The sequence below is a fragment of the Varroa jacobsoni genome, unplaced genomic scaffold (assembly GCF_002532875.2).
Source record: "Varroa jacobsoni isolate VJ856 unplaced genomic scaffold, vjacob_1.0 scaffold_253, whole genome shotgun sequence".
NCBI classification, from domain to species: Eukaryota; Metazoa; Arthropoda; class Arachnida; order Mesostigmata; family Varroidae; genus Varroa; species Varroa jacobsoni.
In genome coordinates, this window is record NW_019213155.1 from 1 (window position 1) to 26,225 (window position 26,225).

Here is a 26,225-nt window from a genome sequence, read left to right on the forward strand (position 1 = left end):
GTGTATGTGTGTGTGTGTGTGTGTGTGGGAGCACGCCCATACGTCCGATGGGTACGTACGTACAGATAAACACTGACAAAATGTCGTCAGCTTTTTTGTTAGTGCAACAGCTGGGTGTCGAAACAGCAGTTGTAGCAATGTACTAGCCCAGATAACGTTGGAATGGGTTAATTCTGGTTAATAGCTGCCTATGGCCAAGGCGATATCGACTCACTGCCTTGTCACCTTGTTTTTTACCAAACACCTTGTCACATCATGGTTTTATGTGTAGACAATGGCATAAGCATACGACACAATCATCTTAACAAAGTGTTCTTGACTAGCCTGTTTCAAGAGCGTTTCACGTTATCAGGGTAAAAGTGTCATCAAAAGCAAGCCAGCCTTTATAAATGTGCCATTATATTCTTTCCGTTAGAATTCCCGTTGACTACGTAATTAAACTTATCTATACAGGGCTACGTAACGCAGCAAATGTCGCCGAAGCGAACCTGAGTGTTCCTATATTTAAAAACATTACTTTCTTGTTTGGTTATCGATTTTAGCTTTTTACTAAAAGAGATAACGCATGTAGAGTTCAGAGGCATGATCATATATAATATCGTTCTACAAATGCGGCCAAGTATATTCATTAGACTCTATTATAATAAAGTCGAAGTGTGCTTCGGTTGATTTGAGGAATATCTATACGGCCCATAGTTCAGTGCGATTGGGTATTACCGTGTAAAAATTCAAAAAGTAGAGCACGAATATCCAGGCGCCACTTAACGGCAAAGGTCATGGCTATCCAAATTTTTTTTTCGGGCATACGTTGCTAAAATCGGCTGTCCGAAAGTTTACAGGACCCGGCTCCAATTTTAAATCAGATTTTCCCCGCAGATTCCCCGCAGTACATATTTGATTGAAAAATGTCACACAATGGTAGAGAAGCATTCTGCCAAGCATACACAGACCTTTTATTAGTTTTCAAATACTCAAAATTTACAAAAAAAAAAAAACACGATTTATGTACAAATGTGCATTCAGATAATAATGTGATATTTGAGCAGAGGCACATTGAAAGTCTGCTAGTTCAGTTTGAGCAGATTCCATTTCGCGTATTTTATGTCATTTCTGCCAAAATAAGTTACAAAGCCTAGAAGTTCCTTCTCAATCCCAGCCAAACTTATTATTAGCCGCGGCTCGACTCCTTACAGGTGGACAAAGAGCCTATCCATCAGCTTACTACGACAGCCACCACGTACAGCCAGCTAGCAGGACCGCTTCGACGTCGTCGACGTAGCAAGGGAATAGCTCTAACGTAAAGCTATATTCCTGGGGATGTTCGTTTCTTCTTTCTCATTGATGTAGTAAGCTGACTGAATTGTTACCGACGTTCGCTGCCGGAACATCGAGCACGGGCACGAGCACGACGACGGCTGAAAATGCCGCAGATGTCTCAGACCACATACCTAGTTGTCTCGCGTCATTCATAGGTATTTAACAGCAAATAGTAAGTCGCGCATGCTAACATGTGCACACATTCGGTCAGCGCACAACGCTCTTAAATTGCTACTTCTGCAACTGTTTAAGTTAAGCCGCGTGTGAAAGGCAGCCGTTGGCGGTAGTGTCCAAGTGACTCACACGGTCTTTTATTTATTAGCGATTCCATTCGGCCTCGTGCGCTGTCACTGATATCAACGCGGGAGCGTTCAGTGGGGTTTCATTCTTGTCCCTTCGAAAGCGATTGCGGCAACCCCAGCTATATGACAGATGCTGCAGCAGAAAATTTCTACTGGTAGCCAGCCACCAGTCGAGGAGATTCGGTCGGGCTAGTGACTGGCTGTTCCGATGACCGCCAGCGAGCAGCAGCTCTAGCATCTTGAAGTTGACTACTATAAGTTGTTTATTCTTCTTTTTAATGGCAGCATCACACTGTTGAACTTTCCTCCCCTCTTTCCGAATATCACACACCAATATCTCGCATTAATATTACGGTATATAGGGCCAATGAAACCACTCAATTAAGGATGCTGCAGTCATGCGTATCCGGCATTTTGCCGCACACAACGGACGGCTAATCTTTACTATTGTTTAATTTCATTTTAAAAGCTTGGAGCTATGTGCCCTTTAGTTCTGATAACAGATGGTAACGAAGCCGAGAGCCACGCCCAAAGCCTACAATCATTATATTGCCAACCTCGTTCCGCAATTATAAAACTTAGAATTATAGATTCGCTCTACTCGGGAATAACTGAAAACATAAAAAATATGTTACTTTGTAATTTACTTTCACATGTTATACTTGCATGTAAAAATGTTTATAAATGCTTGGAGAACCTTCGTCGTATACACTCATCTTTTGAATTATTGCCATTGGGTTATTGTTGTTAGCTTACCAAGCGGTTACCTCGTTATATATTCGAAATAGTTCCACCTGGTCAGTGGCAAGGCCTTTAGCGAAGGCATCGATGTTTGGAAGTTGCCGTTATGTGCAAACAAAACAGATGTATGGTAACAAGTAAGACACCATTGTAATAGCTCACTCACACTCCTATCTAGCCCTATATTTATATATATGTACATAAATGTATAGAAATATGAGCATAGAAACTGATATATGCGGTATATCGGTTAGTTTTTAGGCAGGAATATATAATGGCTTCTTATATTTTTGTGAAGAGTAAATCGTATGCTAACGCTCTGTCTAGTGATTACAGAAACCGCGTTTATGTTTATGTCAACGAAGAAAAGGCTCTTTTCTGTTTTATTATCGATCATCACTCTTGATTGTTATTGTGTTTGCATATAGCTTCTTCAAGGCGCCTGCGGCATGTATCGGCCAAGGGTATACAAAAGCTTTCTTATAGCTGGCTAAATAAGGTTCAAACGTTTGACACGCGTAAAAACATGCGACCTCTTTAAATCATTATATAGGGAAGTCTTTTAATTGGGAGGACTGCTTTCAGAAGGCAACCAAATACCAAGATGCATATATATACTATGCAAGGTAGCACACGTACATTGTTTTTAGGACTGTAACAAACTAAAAACAAATATTTTAAAGAAATTTTCGTAGTGCCGTCTTTGACGGAACAATGAAACAATTGATCGCAACTACAGCTTCAATTCTGAACATGAACAATTTACCGGTCGCTTTCAAAATATACCCTTTTAGGCCACTCAAATGTGCGAACCCAAAAATTCAGCTAAATGAAGTTTTGAGTTGGTGTCCAGCCTCTACAAATCTCTACAAAAACTCAGAAAGGCCAAAAACGTGTAATGTGGATGAAGAGGCACAAAGAAAGAATATTTTTAGAACTTTCTATTCTACCTATTATTCTTGTGTTCCTATGTGGCCGAGATAAATTGCAAACCTAACTTGTTGATAAACTGAGTCCCAATTTTCAAAATAGAACCTGTTTGGTGCGTTTAACGTGGGGCCATTTGGGTGCAAACATCCCAACCTTTGGCCTTCATAACCGAACTTACCATACATAAGTCTGATGCTTTTTCTGAATTCTCACTTTTTGAGGAACAACATTTATGTTAGAGTTATGCTGACATTATTCTCACCAATGGCTCTAGCCCCTTGATGGTAATATTTGCGGGCCTTAAGTTTGATAAGTCATATCTCGCAAGCTCCATCATCTAGTAAAGGGAAAGCCATCAAGGCAATATCACTATCTAGTAAAGCGCTACTACAAATTATCGGAAAAAATGTTTGAAAATCATTTCCTGCCTATTTTCGCGCTGCGTGTCTTAGGTATTCTCAGATACATTGACTGAATGAAAGACCGGCCAACCTACGTAGATTTGGCAGGCATTTGGAGTATACACAATCCTGCAAACTGCCTTTGTTAAGGTCGACATCCTGTAGCAACTGTTTACCTGCATTCGTATCTATGTATTCGTGCGCAATAGGTCGTGCCATCGTCTCCTCAACTAACTTCTTTCCGTCATTATACTATCATCATACCACGCTCGAATCGAAGGCCCTGTCAGGACAGTCGCGTATTCGCTTTTTCGTTGCCCTGCTGTCCTAGGTGTCTCTTTGATATCGACCAAAAAGCTTCATGCCTACCCTGACCTGACCAGTGTCAGGAGTTACATTTGAAGTAGAAAAACGTGGCGCGTAACGCAGCACTTCCCCATCACAAACAGTCAATGGCGCGACTGCCATTGCTCCTTTTGCCGCTGCTACTAAAACGCCGGTCCCTTTACATCGCGCATTGCTAAAGATGCCAAAAAAGTGTACAAAAATTAACCGCTTACGTTAACCTTATTTATTCAATTCCTCTCGAAACAACCCGTAATTTCTGTATCAGAAATATTAGAATAACTCGCTAAATAATATAATAATAATAGAATAATAGATACATTTTTAAACCTTCCAAATCGAAAACGATTGGATCTTTCTATGAGTTCTCTCTCGAATTTAGCAAAAGTCCCACGAAAACTGGCAATAACGCAGACCATCGATTTTAAATGAAATTTTTTGATCTCGGTATCATTTTATCCAGTGCGAGGATATTGGATAGATGTTTATTTTGACCATATTGAAAAACTGACGCGTTGTTTTTCCTGTGTGTATTCCAGAAATAACAGGCTTTCTTCTGTACCAGTGGCAGAAAAGCACTTGCATGGGGCGGCAAATAGCCCGCGGAAGTCTGTTCCAGTTGAGCTGTCATAATTTATATAGATCTATCACAGTAATGTAGGCTTTACTTCATGGTAACCGACCTCTGACTACGAAAAACGTCTACAAAGCGGATTGAATAAGGGACAATATTATGTGTCGAGTAGACTAATATCAATGTCAAGATAATTTTACATCGTAACCTCTTAATTGTAAATTTATCTTTTAGGCTTTTCTTCTGAATATGTTTACACTGTCGCTCGTTTACACGTTCCATTGCATTTTTGGAATCGTACTAATGTATTGCTGAAGGCCACTTGAGATATAGCAATTTCGTTGTTACACTGCACACGGCAGCGTATTTATACAGTATCTATCGGTTAGGAAACGAATAATAGGTCTCAAAGGAATAGTTGGTTCAATAATTTGTCCTTTGTTTTGTACACTTTGCTTCTGTCAGTCGAGCTCTGTATAGAGCGATAGTCGAAGGACAATACCGTGTACGCGAGCCAAGCGCAAAAAGACGAATGCAAAGGAGAAAAAAAAAAAAAAAGAAAAACACCCAACAGAAAACAAACACAAACCGATAGCAATGAAAAAGAGTTCAAAAATAGAACGTTTTTTTTTTTTGTTTATTTTTTGGAACGAACTGTAAAAGAAACCTGTACCTTCGCCACTTTTCGGTAACAGGTAAAATGGCTGATACAACAATTAGCCATTCTGTAAAAAAACTTAGATAAAAAAAAATGCAATAATAATAACAACAGTTACAGCACAACTTACATTTAAAGCCCAGCAGACTAAAGTTAAAAGGCGTAACCGTCTCTTCTTGCGGCCAGATTTCGCTCGTGCCATCTTTCTGCCGGTCGAGGCTTGCATCATGTTGGCGCTTGAACAACACTGGAAGCTGCAGGACGGTGAAGAGATTTTCCGTTTGTTGTTGGCACTTAGATCTAATACATAGCTGAACCTGGTCATTTCGTGGAAGAAAGGTGGAGTAAAAAAACGTTGACGCATGATCGTCAGCCACAGCAGGTATCATGTCGCTCTCATTAGTCAAATGGTCACCGCGACGACCCTAGCGCTTGACGGATTTCCAACGGAAAGGTACGGAAGAGCCAGACCAAACGAAGTGGAAAAGCTAAAATAAAATTTGTGTCATTTCTGCTACTGTTACTGCTATCTTTTTGCTTAGTCGTGACGCGCCGCCAAGTCGAGGAATGAATCCCCTGTGGATAGCACCGTTTCACTCATTCGCATTGAGCTATTTGTTCTCGAAAGCTGATGAGTTGGTATGAGGCTTATTATAAACAACAGGCTAAGAAGGTGGAAGAAAAAATTAAAGGATGGACAAAATCGTATATAGAACGCATGCTGTAAATTCCAAGCATCCCAGATGAATAAATGAGGTCAATTCCGTAACGATCTGGCAATCGACGACGAGTGTTGAAGGAACTGAAATATTATGGGGGGAAAAACCCATTTGTAGAACAAAGGATGGAAAGATGCAATTACGTCTGTATGTAATAGTACAAATCAGAACAACTTCATGTAATGACTGTATGGGATAACAAGCAATGCCGGAACTTTCTTAGTCACCCCATGCGACATCTGGCCACCGTTGAAGTCATCGAAATTGTTCTTCTTACTAAGCTATTGCCTAGTTATCAAATATTGTATTACTATAAACTGAAACCTATTCTCCTTAAACCGTGCCTTGGAAGTTTTACGAATGACGTGGATCAAAAGAGACCGTAGCAAAAATAAGAGCAAACTTCACGAAGTGTTCGGATTCATCGGATCGCATCATGATTATCTGAACCCACCATTGATAGGTAATCTACTCATTACCGAGTTTACATACGCCATCCTGAATAGTACACTGGCGGCTGCTGCTGCTAGTTACCGCCTGTCCGCAAGTGACTGTAATAGACCGCCAGCGAAAGCACCGCTGCGGGCAACATACAAAATCGCTCGAAGAACCCCGTCTTTTTGGAGTGCCCCCACAAAGACAACGTTCCCTATCGGTGTGTAACATCTCACCCCCTATCGCGTCTGATGAGCGGGAAATGCTCGGAAGTGGTGCGTCCCTATATAGAGTCACCACACCGTCACGTTCTGCAGAAAAGTGGTTGCAAATGTGCGCGGCCTTATCAATATCTACAACGTAGCATAACGAATGGGTTGTCGCTGCATAAAGGGGCCTCAACGATGTAATATTGCGATAGTGAGCGCGTGGAAAGTCGGCAGGTGGCGCCGACGCGAGGAGCAAGCAAGTAATACCACCATTAGCTGTATATTTCATCACGGTGGTAACGAAAAGTATGGCTTTTCGAGACTGAAAGCAAGATGATACTGGCGGGAGTTTTAACATTCAGTTTTGCCATTCCGTAGTTTCTTATCCATCTACTGTTTCTTAATGTGAAGGCCATTATTAGAAAATGAAATGGGTTTGAAAACGGTGTCTTGGCGTTTGTTACATAGTACGAAACAAACTTCCGCCCTGGCCGCCCGTCTTCGTTGACGATGTTATCTCATAGCTTGCGAACTTCGGTTATCTACCCTGACAGTAACTTTACGTACACTTCACATAGAGTCTCTTCCACTTTGGTTCATTTAGCTTCTCTCTAACACCTAATGATTGCTGGCCATATTTCGTTCGACTTTTCAAATCGAATCTATCTAGAAGTATCGAAAGCAAAATGTGTACTTATTGTTGTTAAGGTCCCGGGGAATCACCGAACACCTTTGTATCTCTGCAAAACATTGATGTGCTAATGATAACGGAGATATAGCTAGGAGATAACATTTGCTATAGGAACAACAATTGATATACGTTTTTCGTTTAAAAAAAAAACTGCGCCTTAGAGGCAAAAGGTTACGCATTTCAGTCAAAGATGATCCAGTGTCGTACAACTTTATATGAATGTAGAAGCTGTTGTGATTGATCTACGCTATTCTATCTTCTAGACTTATAAACTTTTATGAAACTGCCATTGGCCGCTCGCTTAGTACGAATGTTGAAATTTAAATTTCCAGGAATCAGATAGCAGCTTGTTTTTTTGTTTGTTAAAAACTCCGTAAAATTATTGCACCGACAATAGCCTGTGTCAACCTATTAAGGAAGCAGCGGGCCGCCAGCCCTAAATTGAGTAAAATCAAATAGATCTATATTTCTGACTTTCATTTTTTATGACAGTTACGACCACACTTGTCCTATCGTGTGCCTATTACTAACTTCTGATCCAAACATAACGAAAAATTGAGTTATTACTGATGCCCTAGTCAGATCAGGTCGTAAGGGAGTAGCGTTTCAAGTCATCACGGGCCCGGAATAGGGATCTGGAAATGACCAACATTCTTGGAAAAGGGAATACAGGAATATAGAAGATGATTTTGCAACCCAACGGACACCGTTTTACGATATTTCACACTTGTAAACACGACAGCCTTATAAATTTCATACCTACGTTTTTAAGGTACAATAAACTCGTTTTAAAGCTCAGTGCTCATTTGCTCAATATTAAGGTGCTAAATTAAACACAATAGATCAGCATGACCCAAATCCGTCGCATACATAAGCCAAGCATAGTACGTGGAATAAGAGATAAATCTATATTTCAGATACATTTTTTCATTAAACTGTTATTGTGCGGAGTACGCAAGATACACACAAAAAAAAACCTAATAAGACCACATCATTCACAACTTTACAATATATCCATATCTTAGGTGCACCATAACACACAAGGTACAATATAGCAGAAATGATTAGCTTCTGACCTGCGACAAGTATCAGCAAATAGTGGTTTTTTTTTCCCTTTAAAAATATGGGAACAGTGTGAGGAGCGCGTAACGAATTTGTGTTTTTTTTTTTTTGTTTGTTGCATTACATTTTGTTAAGTCTAGTCGGGTCAGGAACGATCTGAATGCTCTGAAGACAAGCGCCATTGTAAATATCGCTTTCAATGAGCAAAGGGCTCAACACCCGCTTTAATTACGTTTGAAACAGACGTTTAACTAATCCAAATTAACATTAATGTGAATTGTGTAGAGGTGCCGTATATATATATAAATATATTTTTGGCGAAATAGTAAGTTAGTATTAGAAATTTTTTTTTCGCACCTCAATGAGTAATCAGTGAGCTGTGTTCAATTAGGGTAATCTAAAGAATACTTTTTGCGCTAATTTTCACGATAATCAAGCCAGAGATATGGCTAGTAATTCTAATGGGTGTTTCTGGGTTCAACTACGCTTTTTTCTTTCCACCTTGTTAAACCCTTGTTACAAATAGCGCCGCTGGTACTCGTCTAAAATCTGTTATAAACTTTCAAGCAATAACACGACAGTAAAGAGAGTTATATTGTAAAAAAAAGCGGATATAAATATCGTAAACAACGCGCCAGCAAGAAATAACAGGTCTAAATAAAAAAAAAAAAAAACATGAGGTCTAAATAAAAAACTAAGCTTTACTCTAGATGAGAATACAATTAGCCTAGGATTCACAATGCAAAAAAGATCTAAACTCTCCAGTTCGTATCTAGTATGAGATCATAAGTGTTAGCATTTAAATTAGGCACAACCTTTTTTTCGAATAGGTTTATCTCAGCTCTTTCTTAAACCCAACTTGTATTGGCCTTTTAACATTTTGGCGACTGTGCTTTAAACGACCTGCTGATTGTTGAATCGTTGATTGTATCGTAGGATTCCGTCGAAGTACGTAGCTGTAGATTTACTATAGGTCGTGCCTTTCTTCCGCGTAAAAAATCCGTAGCTATTTTTTTTTAATTTAACCGTTTTAATTTTTTCGGTTAAATGCACTGTTCTTATTTGCTGTTTGTAGAAGCGGTCTTTCTTCACAGGTTTAGGACTTTCGAAAGAGCTTCAGAAATTTAGTTTTTCAGTCCTTATATAGGCTGAGTAGACTCAATAACTTGATAAGCGGTAATGCACACAACCGTTGGCTATATTCGACGAACTGGACGTCTGCATAACGCTCTGCAGTGTCGATGCTTGTTGCTTTTCCTACAAATAAATCTACGATTGTATAGCAGGGTTAAAAGACGTTTCCAAATAAATGACCCCCTGTTAGAGGACTTCCGTTAGAAGTGTCTCTGTTAGCATAATACGTGTAGAAAACAATATTATATTGTGTAAAAACAATAGGTAAAGTAGGCTGTACATATCTCGATGTTTAAACACATCATGTTTATGCTGTCATTAGTTTACTCAACGTTTTTTTGGTACGCCAGCATCATCTATTTGTTTTCATTTCCTAATTATTTTCTATTTTGTCCAACGCCATCGCATTTTGTAAGTGAGAATCTTCTAAGCTTGCATTGAATTTCTAGAAAGGTGATCCCTGGCCATACTGTAGCATTTTTTAAATCTACAAGATGCACTTCAGGTACACTGCCGTAAAGACTTTTGTAGGATGTTTGCTTTTGCGAATTCTGCATATGCCTCCATTTTTGTGTTTGTGTCCTGCTGTACTTCACAGCTTTCAAACAGGACACACTCTATGGGGCCTGGCGGTGTTCTGTGTAGTGTTCGGTGCCCACAATGAACTTTCTTCTCAACGTGCACACCTGCAGTACCGCCTTGTATATTCGCGCAGGCCGTTGTAGGCTAAAGCACCGTTATCTAGTCGAGAATTCAATGTTTCAAACGTATTGAGCCGTAACTTTTTATGTGAGATGACCCTTTTTGCGGTGCTGCTCCTTGTACTAGTGGGACGCTAATCGAGCTTCACCGTTGGATGTGTCCTATACGGCACTCAGGTTCAATATGCGTTGGCTACAGAACTTCGGATCTGAAAGACGTCCCCTTGTCGGATCCGGACGGACGTGTTGATCGAATCGAGTAGTCTCTTACTAAGCCCTTGAAGCTTCGTCTTTATGTCCCGGAACTTCTGTGTATAGCCGCAATTCACTTGGATACGGCAACTTATTTACAATTCATAAACTCGAAGTTCATAGACTTTTTGGGACATTTGTCTAGACCGTTGTCGGTTGTAGACACCTTGGCAGTAAGCATATAACGCGCGGCATCCAATTGGCAAAACTACACGCACGTGTCTGTACCACTAAATGCGTCACTAAAGCCTTACCGTGTTACTATGTTCACTAATAAATGAAAGAATATAGAAAAGTAAATATAGGTTTTGTTGAAAAAACTCTAGATATAGGTTGAATGACTTGCCGCCATCTTCACCGCCAATAGATAATAAAACGGCTATATATTTGGCCAGAAATGGCGGCACGAACAAATACTCCTTTCTGTTGTATGTGTGCGTATAGTTGATTTGATCTATGTGAATGTCAGTGGCGTTGTCGTGGAGTCGTTTGACGTTGACCTTTTTTTATGTGTTTTTTTTCTCTTTTTTTTTTTGTTTACCTATTTTGAAGGCGTGAAAGAAGTGAAAACTTGTTCATAGAAAAACAAAAGGTGCTGCTTAATAATCAAACCCCATTGTGTTTGCTTCTCCGTTAAGCAATACCAGGACTAGAGCGGCAGGTGCAGCAAAGACTGATGCTATTGCCATACTAGCAGCAACGGTCAAAGCGCGAAACTGAATGAGATTGGCTATGTGGTAGTGAAACCGCCCTAGCCGATAGAGAAAGCTTCTGGAGACAACAAACAAAATGTTAGCGGCCGTAGGGGTGATGGTAGCTGTGACGCTCGAAAGAACTCTTTTGCCTTGCGCGCGTTGTTCTTTCTGATGGTTGGCCTCGTAGACGTCGTGGTCGACGTGCATCGCCACTAATTCAGCTGTCGCTTATGTTTAGTAGTAGCTCCTCGGTTTCCGAGCCGGACCGCCGCGGGCACCGGCCATCGTGGGGTAGTGCGTGTCTCGACCGCAGCGGGGCATGAAACGCCTCAAAAGTGGTCGACTTACAATAACTGCCACGCGCTGAACTGATTGTCGCCGCTGGCGCCGCAGTGGTGCCAAGTCTCAAAACATACAACGGCCGGAACAGCCGCGTTGTAACCTTGTCTGAAGATTTGTATTTGGACATTTTTGCTGCCATGGCTGCCGCCGTTGCTGTTTTTGTTGCTGCTGGTGTTACTTGTATATACGTCTGTGTGTATGTTTGTTTGTACATGACCTGACTTCTATGTGCGCACTTCAAACGATGACTACAACTACTTTGGCAAACCTAAGCCCCTTGATAACAGTTCCTGTTGTTGGGTTAATGCCGAGGTTTGTAACTGCCGCATTGATGAATCCAACTACAACAACAGGAAGCAGAAAGCTAGTATCCCAACTCCACCCGATTGGCTTATAAGGACTTGTAAATTTTCGTACAAAATTTCCTTCGACTTCGGTCCACGGCGCCACAATTTCTTCTTTTTTTTTTTTTTTTTTTTTATATGTATGTCCGTTTTTCTGCTACTCTAAGCAAAACCATATTTTTTTGATACAACATCGAGAAGTGGTAGAGTTTTCCAATTCGCGCGCGCCATCTTACATCACCATTCTCATAAGCTGTTGCTTGCGTTTCTCGCGTCCATCTTGAGATCATCTACTTTTATCACTGCGACGTATATCGTGAAACAGAACCTACTGCAGGATGTCATTAATTCGGGTTTGAGCCGCTTGTGTGAAGCCTCATAGTTACCAACATCACGTTAATCGCCAAGTTCTGCCAGCGCAATAAAAACGTGCGCTTAAAATAAAGTTACCAGTTATTTGGTAGAGAAGACTGGCAATGCTAAATTACTGTTCATGGTGGCGTGACGTTGAATTTTTTTCAACACAACCTCTTTCTTGGACATTACACCAAAGCCCAATTCCTCTACTACTAGTAAAACTACTCGTTTTACTTACTCAACAAGATAGCAACACCTCGTGCCCGATAATTATTATGCTACTTTTATATGGCACTTTTTAGCCTAGTACGGACTCTTTTTTATTATGATTATTAAATTTAATAATGTGACAAATGCTGCGGATTACCGGTGCGTACTTTCCGAGGATATTACTGTCTAAGTGATCTATCAGCTGAAAAATCTACGAGCTTGAGATAAGTGTTCGTCTAACACGTATAAATCAGTTAAATTAAATTACAGGACTATTGCACCTGGCTCTTTTCCATAAACTTCTATTTAAGCCGAGAATCTCTTTTGTAAACAGGTCACAATTTAGCGAATCAGGCTGTTCTAGTAAGTTAAGATTATATTATTTCACTTCATATTAAAAAGTTAATTTACCTAAGGGCAAACGAACGACGTATTTTGGCATTTCCTATATAAGGAAAGTCAATGTAGTGTTTATATTCTGCTATGCACCTCGCCTTTTGTTTTCATCGTCATCACTTGAGAACTTCGTGCTTCGTGAAAAGCTTATCTACTTGTATTTTCTATGTCCTGTATGCACTAGCAACCGTACTAAATCGGTTTAAAATGGCCAACATAATAATAATAACTTTGTAAATAGTCATCATTTTCAATGTCCCTGCAACAGTCAGTATTACAATCCTATAAACCTACGTGCGACTTTTGGTATCGTTTTTCATCCTTTATTTTCCATAAAACTGCTGCTGTTACACTTAGCTACCAGACTCACGCTTTGAGCAAGTCATACTATCTTCTGGTGTCGTCAAATAGTCGTGTCTCAATTCAGAGACATATACATATATATGTAATAGGAACGTGGTGATTTGTCGGTTCGTGATCCAGCAAAAGCTAAGACAACGACGGGGAGTTATTTATAGCCCAACTGATCCAAATCGAGCTGGCTTCTTCACGACAGCTATTTTCTTAAGCATGTCTGTGGATGGACGAAACGATACACATACACATATACTTTAAACTGGTAGTCAGTGGCGGCAAGGGGACATAATGGCATCAGTTAGATCACGAGCGACTCCGATGTCAGGCATTTAAAACGACAATAATCGCGGGGTCATCGGCGGAGATAACAGAAGAGACATGTGTGCGCTGATGTCCTGAAGAAAAAATCGCCGCACAATGCAACGCCCTGACCAATTGTCACGTCTTTGCTTCATTTTTTACACGAGCCTTTTGCTAAGGCCACGAATTAATGGTTCTTTCACACTGGTCCTGCATAGCCAGTTGGGGTTCTGTCACCAGTCGATTCCAAACCGGTGTAGTACCCCTATCGTTAGACAGACAGAACAAGAGCACAAAGGTCCTTCTTGCCTTAACCTCGAAAGCGAACGGTCAGTCATACACGAGAAATAGCGTAGAGCTTTGACGTCAATCAGCAAATGCCATATTGCTTGTTCTATGGTACCAAGCACAATTCATCTGTTTCGGCACTGCTCCGCCTCGTTTTAGCTCGACTTAATGGAATCTTAGTGTAAATAAGGCAAGACCCAAGCCGCCGTAGAACTGATTTCTACTAGGTGAAGGTCATCGTGTATCTTCAATGTGCTTTGGGCAACTGCAGCCCAGAGAGGCAAGATTGCTGGCGATAATCCGTCCTAAAATATGCATAGTGTATACAGGCGACTGATTGATCTTCTACACACGAGTAGTATTACGCTGGATGAACGACGCTGAGGATCCAAGGATGCTAAACGGCACAGATATAATCATGTTATCGGGCGGGCGTATCTGGTCGGGTCACGTCGGACCCGTATAGCAATCTGCAGACAGAATTAAGCTTTGTGTTAAGGTATTTAATCATTTTTTAGTACCATATGAGCAAAAGCCTTATTGAAGTTTTACTGATTTCCATACGACGTAGGAAGCCGATACGACTAGTTCTCTTATAGTGGGTAATGGAATGGTTCATTTATATTGTTCTGTTTGAGTGTCCTTTTGAATATGGTAGAACTGTTGTCCATGTAAATTCAATATAACATGTTACTTATCATTGTTGAACTGTAATATAGGCTGTGTTAATCTTTTGCTCATTTCTCACTGGTCCCGGCTCTCTTTAATAAAGTGTTTCAGTCCTATTTAGTTTTTACCAGATCTGATATTGTTAACATTAGTTGATTGATGCACCACTTAAATGCGACTACTGCCCGTCTAAACGTCTACCGACTATGTTGAATGCTAAACGAATCTCGCAACTATATAGCGAAATCTCTTATTTCGACATTAAACCATACGGTGGAATTTTTTCATGCTTCTATACCTACTTTCAGTTGTTACACTATGGTGATTGAACCAACCAGCTACACTAGACATTAGGTCTAGATCTAGATGATGCGCATGTCGTAGACTATGGCTCTATAGAATCAGAATCTTTACAATTCATTCATGACTCAAACGCAAAGCTTGTCTAAAGAAAGCTTAACGAACTTCAGTCATTTTCGCGAAAAACACCTTCCGCAGCCACGGTTATATGGGCAACGAGAATTACCATTACGATAATAACAAGCAACATTGACCGTGGGCGACAATCGGCTGATCACCGATTAATATATAGTGAGTGGATAAGCTCTAAGCGGCACAGCTTTTTGCCATGTTCATTCCTTTGTCTATTGGGCCTTGGGCACCATGGAAAGACGCACGCGACTATTGTCTCTTCTGTCGGAGTTCCTTTGAATAGTGCACCTTTCAGGTTAATTAGACATTTTAACATGATTGCGCCCTTTGCTAGTATATTCGAACGTTACACCTAGGATGGCGTTTCACAGTTACTAATCCAATGCTAAGCATAGTACCGTAATCGTCGTTACCAGCGGTTATGTTGGTTTCTTAGGTGCTTACAAGGGGCGTCCTATTTGAATTTCTCTTTACCTATTGCCCAACTTACTTATCGCTACTAGTCGAAGCTTAACCACACTTTTAGCAATCGGGCTGAGAGGGCGGTCGTGCTCAGGATCTCGACCTGTTAACCAAAACGGGCCGAATCCGATCACAGCTTAACGCCAAATAACTTGTTGGCCCTCTTCCCATTGATAATGGATCAGTTTATTTTTTCTAGCATATAGGCTATCGTACTTCTACTGCTAATGTTATTATTGTGCGTATGGCTGAAATATTGCAAACGTATTAATAATAATCTGTCTCCCTTGGCGTAATGAACGAAAATTTGACATGGCTCCTTGTCTATTGAAATATTCTCAGATTATCTCTTGCAGTTATAAGCATTAAGCCTACTGCTGAACTGCCTTTCTATGTTCATGACTGAAAGTACGTAAGATATGAACGTTAGCGTAATTCGTACCTCCGATTACAACTTTTTCAAGTATATGTCATGCTAACACGTTTTAAGCTATTGTTAGGCGCATTCGCCATTGGTCGACCCTCTAATTCCCTAATCAATAACAAATGCGTCATTTGAATCTGCGCGCCGCTGGTTAATTACTCGTGTTTGTTTTGGCGAACAACAAGAGCTTCTGCTACGCACAAGTGAAATTTAATAACAATCTGATACAATTTCGACTCTGTGTATAAGTTTTAGTCTTGAAAGTTATACGGTTTTTTCCCCGAATGGAGCTATGGACGCGCATTAAATTTTGAAGGACACTTGTAGAGGAGTGCGTTAAAAAAACCGAACCTAACCCACTGAGAGCTGCCCCTATTCCTAAAACAAAAAAAAAGGTCTGAACAGGAAGCGTTTCGATATGGTAGAAGTAATAAAAAAAATCTCTGACCGAGATGAGAGCTATCCCGACGATTGAGCTTGAGAAGTATTTAAAGCACTGGAGAAAACTGTGGCACAAATAAATAGTATTCGATAAAGATTACTTCAAGCAGGACAATCTGAAATGGAAAAAATGAAATAAATAGTTATCAATCTGGAACAAACTGCTGAATATCTGTACAATTGGCTTGATCCTACCAGAATACCAGGACCGTTTTCCCAAACTTATCGACTCTCCAAAGCCAAAGGTCTGTGAGTCCAATGAACAACAAACCCTACTACTAGTTCTTTGTATTTTCTTTTTTTTATTTAATCCTATATATATATATATATATATATATATATATAGTTTCGTCAGTGGATCGACTGATCTGTTGTTTGTTCGAACGCGTTGTGCGCCTCCATCCGCCATTGTATGCTTGCAAAGTTTGCTCCATCAAACCGGGCGGATAAAGCAAATCGGTGATTCGCTATCTGAAAGCATTTCTGATTATCGTTATCACGATTATCGCATCGAGGCCATGTTTTAGCTGTTTGGATGCTGCCGAATAGGAAGGACGAATCAGCGAAAGCGCATTGAAAAAACGCATTCTTGCTCGTTATCGTTATCAGTAACCGACTGTATCGCGGTTTGCGCATCTCAACATCACATTAGCGAAACACCAATAGAAGCTGATTAATTATACCGAATAACAACGTCGCACCCACTATGAGCGAACAGACGTACATTTCGATCAGAATCTTATTAAACACACTTTGAAATAAATGGACAAGCTTTTTGCTTATAAATAACAACATATTTCTTACTAATAAGTAAAAGGTTCAATTTTAGCTTGTTCGAAATAGAGAAAAAGGCTGCTTTTTTCTTTGCTCTTCTATATCTATGCTTCTTCGTATTTTATCCCCGATACCTAAGGCGTAGGGCATTACTTTATAGCTAAGTATCAATCAAAAGGGACTTTACGGAAACAAATTATTGAAACTGAATACGTTGAGACCAACTTCCGTTAGAACATTTGTCAAAAAAGTACTTAGTAAATGTTGCTCTTTTAGACTTCAAGTTTCTGTGCATACATACACCTTGGTAACATTTACCTAACTATCTTATATATTAATTGAAAAAATTACGATTTTTTGTTTTACTGTAAGGGATAAACTCCCCTTTTTTTGTTATTTGATATATTTATATATGTCTGACTTAAACTATTTTGTTCGAGATTGTTTTAGAGCTAAGTAGGGATAGCGTAGTCTGTAGCCAAGGAATAAGCTCACCATGAAACGAAAAACTGGGGCACAAGGAATACTTAAATAGGTTAACCATATCGCCTAAAGAACTTGCAATTTGTTCAACGGTTCGAGAATGTTAGCACCAAGAGGCACCGTGCCTTGTGGCGAACTCTCCCCTGTCAGGACATCTCATGTTGGGGTATATTTAGCGCTACTTAAGAGTTTTTGATTGCCTTTAGATACTCTTGCACGAAGGCGGGTAGGGCCGACCTCTTAACATCTGTCTCTATCCATGCAGCTCCACGTATCTGAACCACAAAACGTCTCGGAAAAAAATCCAATTCAGTATTTAATACGCGTCACACCTGAGGCAGGTTGATATCTAAGCAATGATTTATTAGATTTGTATGTTTTCATAATGACAACTCCGACCCGCAATAGCCAGCATAAATGCCTTTTGGCGATCCCGACAGCTGCTCGATACGCGACGGGACCCATTGTTAGAATCGTCATTTTACTGCCTTCCACATACTACAGAGGGATGAGTAGTCGTGTCGTTTCATTCAGGTACTCGCACTTACTACTACCGTGGCTTCTATATACAGTTACAACTCTAACGATAGCTATGGCTAAAGCAAATGTCCAAGTGCACCTTGTCGTCGACCGCTTTCTCTTAAACTTTGACCTCCGCTATTTGTCAACGGTAATAAACCTCTGACGAGAGTGAACTAGTCTGACGACATCGTTGATCTAGTTTTTACAATGACATCGACAATAGCGGCATTCACGACGATGTCGTCACACGAACTATAGGAATAATGATAATTGTAACGAAAGAAACAGCTAGCAACGACGAGCGCTTTCTATTGCGTGCCCGTTGTTTTATGTCTAAAAGTTCTGTCACGCCGAGTCGTTTGTTCCACTCAGCGAAAAACGAAAGTTGCTTTTACTATGGTGGCTAAATTTGGTAGTCACAATATCGTAATCACCATGATCAGACGCGTTGACAAAAAAAGATAAGGACGAAAGCTTCGCAGGCTGCTAGTGCACTTTGGTCAAGCGGCGTTGACGAAATGTTCAGCCGCAAAACGACGTTCCACCCATGGACGCTTCAGAAACCGCTTGCTCTGGGGCTGTCATTCAAATTATCAGGAAATGGCTGGTTATACGGTTGCACGATAAACAGACGGGCAAGACGCTGGGTCAAAAGATACCCTAAGACGCAGACTCAGTACGGCTCGTCCGATTATGGCAGCCCGAATAATACGGTTAAGGCGGCAGAAATTCCGTAGCGCAACCGTAATCCGACAGGAACAAGCGGAACAGAAGTATATCTAGCAGCAGCAGAAGAAACCGCTGTCATCAGCTTTACAGCGGTAGTGGGCACAACTGTGGTAGTGGGACGAGCATAGATAGAGGGGCAGCGACGGCGTGGACGCTCCTGATTACCAACGTTGTCGTTGGTGTCATTGCTGCTACCGCTGGTGTCGTGTGAAGTCCTGGAGCCGGTGAAAAAAAGTTACGCTCCGCTAACGGAAACTGTATACCCTTTCGTATAGCACCACGGTGGAACAGAAAATCCAGTCAACTCGAGACTGCCATTTTCAGCAAATGACAATGCGCTTTTATTGTATGTATATATACGTATATATTTACGTGAGGTAGAGAAAATAAGAGTGAAAGCTACGAGTGCTACTGAATGAAGGCGGAAATCAGGTTTACAATATAAAGATAGTGTTGACACAAACGTCCCACGTTCTGCAACTGATGTAATTGCCTGCTTGATGTGATAGCGAGAAACACTGTCCTAGATGAAGAATTCGAGGTAACAGAAACACTAATGACTGGCTATGGATATGCTATATTCATATCAAGTAGTTTTTTTGTTGGCACTGACAAAAAATTGTGGGGAATATTGAGAACAGTGAACTACCTGCTCGACCCATGTCGAATTCAACCCAATTGTCAAAACTGGGCAGAGCCGCACATCATTTACTCTATCTAATGTTGTGTACATAAATATCTCAATGGTATATCTCCTCAAAAAGTATTCGGATCCAGCTTTTTTTCGTTGCTGAAAACGCTGAGCAGAACTTCGATGTGGGAAAAGTATATGCTCTCTTTTAATGATCTACCAATGGCCAAAGGTAACAATTTTCTAAACTGCAACAATCATTTTCTATGTACGACGGAGTATCTGTTCTATACGGATATAATATTTACACAGTATTCGAAAGTGATCCACGCTGTCTCTAAGAAGCCAACAGGCTGCAAATCTCACAAGAAATGCTTTCCCTGTACAGCGTATATTCCAGATGAATTTGTAGATAATATTTGCAACTATGTAAACGGGTAGTATAATTACTAATTCAATGCGAAAACTATGAAATACAGGGTAATTTTTATATAGACATATATAGACGTACTTTACTATTTCATCAATTACTACCACAGCCACAAGAAACACATTTGCCTAGATCGTGTGGGGGCTTCAGAGAGAAGTCATGATGAGGCCATAACCCAAAATGTAGTACAGTCAAGAGTAACGGCCAAGGCACTGTATTTTACACAAATTTTGTGGCTATTTTCTCTTATCATTGAATCCATGAGCTGCTCGAGTAAAGTTTTCGGTGAAAAATACAATAAAGAGAACAAAAAAATCTGCTCCTCTACCCCTCCCTTTTTTGTGCCTATCCATCTCTACTTCTTTTTTTTACCGCGAGACTGTACTAGAGTTTAGAGTCAGTTTGTTCTGTTGTCAACGCGGATCTGTTCTTTTGGCCTATTCACTATTCCAGCTTAAGGCTGAGCAGCCTGATAAACCGTAACTCCGTCTATGTGCTCACTGAATGCTGTCGCACGGCTATCTCGCTATCAACGGAAACAGCGTACTATTAGAATATCTTCACATCACTCTGGTTTGTCATTTGGAGTCTTATTGTTGTCTCCTTTACCCGTGCTGCTGCCAAGCTCTTGTTGTCGACGTTGTTGTTTATTAAATAACGATGACTCATTTATAGTAATAGTGTTATGTGTACTGTTGTTTACAGGGAGCGTATTCTCTCGCGTTAGGTAATAAATCATAAGAGCTATTGTGATACACATCAAAAAGTAAGTATATCTCGTTGGAAGGACCATTGGGAGCCGAACTTTGATGTCCGTATTTGTAACATAATGTACATACATTTTACTGTAGTGGTTAATATCAGCTGATAGAATACCTCTTGAATCAAATGTTCTATATCCATAACGTATTGAATAGATACCGCATTCTACTTCACACAGTTAGTTTCAAGTTTAACATCATGTTGCACATTAAAAGGTGAACTTAACTTGATCAAATGGTTCCCTTTTAAATCCCGCTTAGGATATTTTTTTTGCACTTTAGACAAACGTGGTACCGCAGTTTTAATAGTTTTCGATATTGATGATTGCTTGATTAAGGGGGATTGACGAAGAGCGAAAATAGGAGTAGGGGCTGACCTGTGTTTATTAGGAGGGATGCTTGTATATTTATCTGTCCGCATAACAGACTAGAAGCATGTTCCATTTGTGCACATGGCGTTATAGATGCGTATCGCTGGAGCCAAAAACAGCCAATCGTGGCATCAGCAGACTGGTGTTTGCGTCATGCACCTTTTAATCACACGCCACAGTTACTTCGGTTGTGATAACGGGCAAAGGTTTCTTACAACGAGCTATTAGTAAGCGTTGAATATTCATGATTTTGGGACTTTTCATCACAATGTATCGATTATATTCATGCTATATCTCCGCTTGAGCATCCATTTTCATTCCGCCTGTGTGAATCAATCAATTGCCGAACAGTCAGCATTCGTAGCAATGTCCGACATCTCTTAACAACAATTTGTTCACCCAAATCTATTCAATAAAGCATGAATAGATACAACCAGATCCGCGCCTCTTGCGTAACTGTTTTCGCTTGGGCATGTTTCACCACTTACGAAATTGATCTAATGCAATCTTCGCATAGAAGCTTCTTAAAAGCAGATGATTTATTAGTTCATTACCTTGCAGCCCAGTGAGAAGTAGGCCATAACTTGTCTCACAACAGTACCTAGCCTAGGTCACGACCGCAGCTCAGTTAACCGATAACGGAATAGCCCTACAGGTAATTCTATGAGCGGCAAGATCCCCTTCAGTTTTGACGATCTCGCATCACAACAACAGTGACTGCTTCCTATCGAGGGCATACGCCTGTTACAAACAGCAGTCTAAATACTAAAAAGCAAAGTTCAACAGGGAAATAATCTCAAAAAAAGGCGAAAGAGGTACAATAAGATATTTCCTCGTTTTCCGTTAGCTCCGGCTCCCTGAGAGTTCTAAAGCGCGGCACATTTTTACCTGTTTGTTGCTTCATTGTGGCTATTAAGGGGAGAAGCCGACAGCAGCGACCTGACAAACCTCGTTAACGGCCTCATGTAAACGCAGAGTAGCGATGAAAGTGGCAGCAACGACAGGACAACGCCGCTCTTACGGCCGTGTACACGAATTCTTGTAAGCGTTGAAGCGTCAAATGCAAAAGGAAACCTTTTTGTGTGGTCGATTCATCGGCTGGTGAATGTTGAGAAGTCACCATGTCCGGCTTTAAAAGAACTTTGACATCTCAAACGGTGGCAACGTTAATGTCTTTTACAGTATGTGTACGATATAGACAGATTATTGTCATCAAAATGAGTCCTTAACTGTCCTCTAGAGAAATGCTTTGTTTTATGCAAGCTACTAATGCCATAGTATAGATCTGTGCGAAGGATCGTAACACTCTTTTAAACGATTTTCATGAATTTATAGTGGTTTTTAGCCGCTAGTTAGTTTTACATTATGACAAAAGAACAGGCATTTCCCCATCCCTGGATCAAGCTCCGCATAACGTTCCGCCGACCAGTTCAGGACGACGGTCAGTTAAAAGCTCGGTGTTCATGAAAGGATTAATAACAAAGACTCAATTGCCATGCAGTGTAGTGTCGCACTACGACAATGGTACGACGCAGGCTTTGAGCTGAATACGGCTTCGTAAAAGTGGGAGTTTTCCCACTTTTACGAAGCCGTATTGAACGCATCTTCGGCTCAAGATGGAGTTTACTCAATGAAGGCAGGTATAAGTAGTACATATATATACTATATATATATAAATATATAGTAGCATTTGTTATAAGTAACATATACGTAAACGACGTAAAAGTTTGCAATGAGGCGTGAGATACTGTCAGAGTTCACCCTGTGTGACACAGATTTCAGTGGTATAGTGATGAGCAAGCATTTTATGAACACGTGTCAAAATGACGTTGTCTACTGAAGCAAATATTTCGCGATGACACAGATAGACACACACACGCACGCACACACATATTTTCCGAAGAATAAACAAGTAGCAGGCACTACTGTAGCGCCTCATCTGATACGGCAAAAGGAAGGACCCTTTGCGTAGTGACTAGAGACCAAAAGTAAACAAACTACCAAGGTACTGACTTTTTCTAAGGTAAAAGAAGGCTGACGAACAGACGCCAAGTAGCAAATAACTTGTGGGAACGCTAAAAACAATGAGAGGAACTACTGGACAGGTAATGGTGTATAAATGAAAATTAGTCGACATTAATACTATTTCTGAAGGTACCTGCAAGCCTAGATGTATGCATTCCTAAGATACTAAAGCAGTACCATAGGTGCAAGCAGTCCAATTGAACGGCAAGCAGATATAATCAATATGTCACTACTGCTTCTCTGGTAACGATGGCAGCTGTGTATTATAACAGGCCGGTAGTGAACGAGACGGTATGGTTGAAAAATGATTGGCACAGAGAAGCCATCACGCACTATTTTCACATCTGCAATTTGAAATTGAAGTACGCCTCGTCCAGGTATCTCAAAAGTGAAGAATAATAGGAAGGGTGGGCATTATGGCGACATCGTTACATGGCCTGTGTCGAAAACTAGCGCAGTTTTCGATTCTTTAGAAGCTGACGACAGATCAGGTTTTAGTCCATCGGCTTCTATAGGAAAACAGCAGCTAACGGGAAGTTTGATTAAGTAAATCTTATCGGAAAGCAATGTTATTTTGATCATGTAAGTAAACGTTGCAGCAAAATCATGAGTTGCATCTGAGCAACTTGCTACGTCCCAACGTGACGAGGCTCGTCAGTGAGAGAGCGAGAGAGAGAGAGAGAGAGAGAGAGAGAGAGAGATTAACAAATTGCTCTAATTTTCATCAAATTCGATAATATGCGTAAGTCGTGAGTATTAAATCAGTGGAACATGGGTCGATTCCCAGAAGAGCTTATTATTTTCTACGGCAGATCAGCCTTTCATCATTCTTCACTTACTTTTTTTTTCTATTACCCTAAGAATAGCACGCTGCTATTAACGAGAATCCTAAATATGTTCATAAGTGTCATAGAAGAAAAATTCTAGCGATAACGCGAAGATTTTTTGTGTTCGTCGCGTAAGATATCCTGAAACCTCTGTTCACGACAATCGAAAGCTTACTACCGCCAGTGAGTAATCGGCTGCTGTCTTGTGAGCTAGAAAACTCAACCAACCCGCTCATTGTGCTTTTTTCGTTATTGTAACAACACACGAAACAATAGACATCAACATTATCGTCAACAGCGCTCGTAACGCTAAGAAACAATGAAAGACAAGATTCAGTTCAGTGTTACAATTGGTACCGTTGCAATTGCTGCATGCAGTGACACGTGCAGCTTGCAGGCATGTAGCAATACCGTAAAGTAGTAACAATATGAATGACGGTAGTTACTGTTTATTCTGTATCGAACACCTGAACAACGTAATTAGCTTTACGTTGTTATGTATAGCTAAGTGCCAGCATAATATTATTCGAAATGATTTAGTAAAAAAAGATGAGCAGTTCTGCCATCCACTATAGTAACGATTTGTTTCGGTGTTAAACGTTTCCGTCAAATCAAGGTATACTGTTTTCTTTTTTCTTGTTATGATAATTGACACTATGCGCGTAAATGTTCTGCATTGAAAGTTGTACCTGAAGACATTTTTGGGTGGCGCCATTAGATATACATTAAACATCAAAATTGTTTTCGGTTTATGTATTTGTCTCTTGGAGAACTCTTTGCATAGAAACGGCCATAGTTTATTCTTTTCATAAGCGGAACCCGAAATCTTTATGAGTCAGACCGCAGTAAAGTCAAATTTTCACAACATAACCCTTCCTTTAATGCATTTATTCGGTCAAAATCGCAGAAAGATTATAGTGTTTACATATAAAATATATGTCAATAACCCATAATCTAAATGGCCATGACGATCAGGCTAGCAGGATTCGCCTCAATAACGTACCTCGATTTTAAGCGAGTGATGACTGATAGTAGTGAACTAGCTAGTACCGAAAAGAACGAGCGTCCTACATTGTTCAGGTATTATCACTGTTATATATTATATATTTACATAGGGAGCGAACGATCGTAGAGACTAAGTTAGTAGACATCGTCAGTGCTATCACACCTCACTCATGAAGACTGCTCTCATCTTGCTCTATGGATAATCGTTTGAAGCCAATGGAAGGTCTTAGGACGACGTCGACGCTAACCCTCTGTATTGGCTATGATGGCAGTTTTTTGTTGGCGTAGTAGCGCCGCACTGAAGTATGCTACTCGATCCGGCCAATGTGGATGCCTTCGATCTGACTAACACAAACTGGGCGGATTTTTCACCTGGGCAACTCTGTCGTCCTGACACGCAGTTAACAGGCACCCAACTCGCTCGCAACTTCGCCGTGCGTGTCATCGACGCCTAGTGTAGTGTCGAACTCCAAGCAGCTCAGTCGCCAGTCTCTGATGGCATTGACGAAAGTTTGGCACGTTTCCAGAGATTAACGGCAACGACTACAGTCAAACGACAGCAGCGCCTGCATAGGTGGCGCTTGTGGGACCGGTCCTACGCCTGTAGGCGAATGGCAGCAACATTATAGGCCACTTGCTTTCTTACCTTCGTTAGTATACTAGACTAGATAGCTGCATACGCGTCTACATATGCATATCGTGTCTAACAACTGGGTTTCTGTAATTTAGAAACCAAATACGAAATTCTATATAAAGACGACCGGAAGTTGGACTGTTCAAGCTATGTCGACGGAGGACTCAGGCCAGATCGGAATCAAAAAGTGGATACATGCAGCTGATGTTATTGTCGACCACCTTATTTCCTTACATTACACGTAGTCTTATTTAGTAATAATAATAATATTTAATAATCTAATTTAGCCCAATTTGTTTTACGTATACTTCATAGATCATGTGTGAATCTATGACTGAAACGCCATGTGGGCTGGGCTTAAATGTATGGAAAGAAACACAGGATACATATTTTATGCCAAGTTATACTCGGTATTTATGTTCGAAGATAACTGATGACAATTACTGAGCAGCAAGATTCATTCTTATGATGTACTACAAAGAAGAGTAGTAAAAGCTTAAAGCTTTCTTCTTTATTCTGAAATCGTAGCTTCCCAATACGTCAGGGACCAGAGTCCTGCATAGGGAACATTGTACTTTATGTTTTAATATTTGTGATGATGAATGAATCACCTAAACAACCTTTTTATTAGAAATATGCTTTAAGCGTACTCCTCAGGCGCATCGGTAAACTTTTTGGACAGCTATATAAAATGTAACATACTCCAACGAATATTCTAGTAAATGGTCGTAAACATTTTATGCTATGTCAAGGCAATACATTGTTGTAACTTTTTGGCGATAATAACTGAAAGTATCTTCATCGAAGTCTGGTCAGAGCTTTTCGAGTTGCGCACCAAATTCGAA

At 40.5% G+C, this 26,225-nt stretch overlaps 1 protein-coding gene across 1 annotated transcript in view; it reads left to right on the plus strand.

The window, feature by feature from the left end:
- Window positions 1-10,970: 10,970 nt before the first annotated feature.
- Window positions 10,971-26,225, plus strand: part of LOC111258648 (B-cell receptor CD22) — a 28,249-nt gene continuing 12,994 nt past the window's right edge. Inside the window, exon 1 of the mRNA XM_086967533.1 lies at window positions 10,971-12,578. Coding sequence (XP_086823659.1) covers window positions 12,535-12,578 — 44 coding nt within the window. The 5' untranslated portion in view covers window positions 10,971-12,534. The remainder of the gene's footprint in view (window positions 12,579-26,225) is intronic.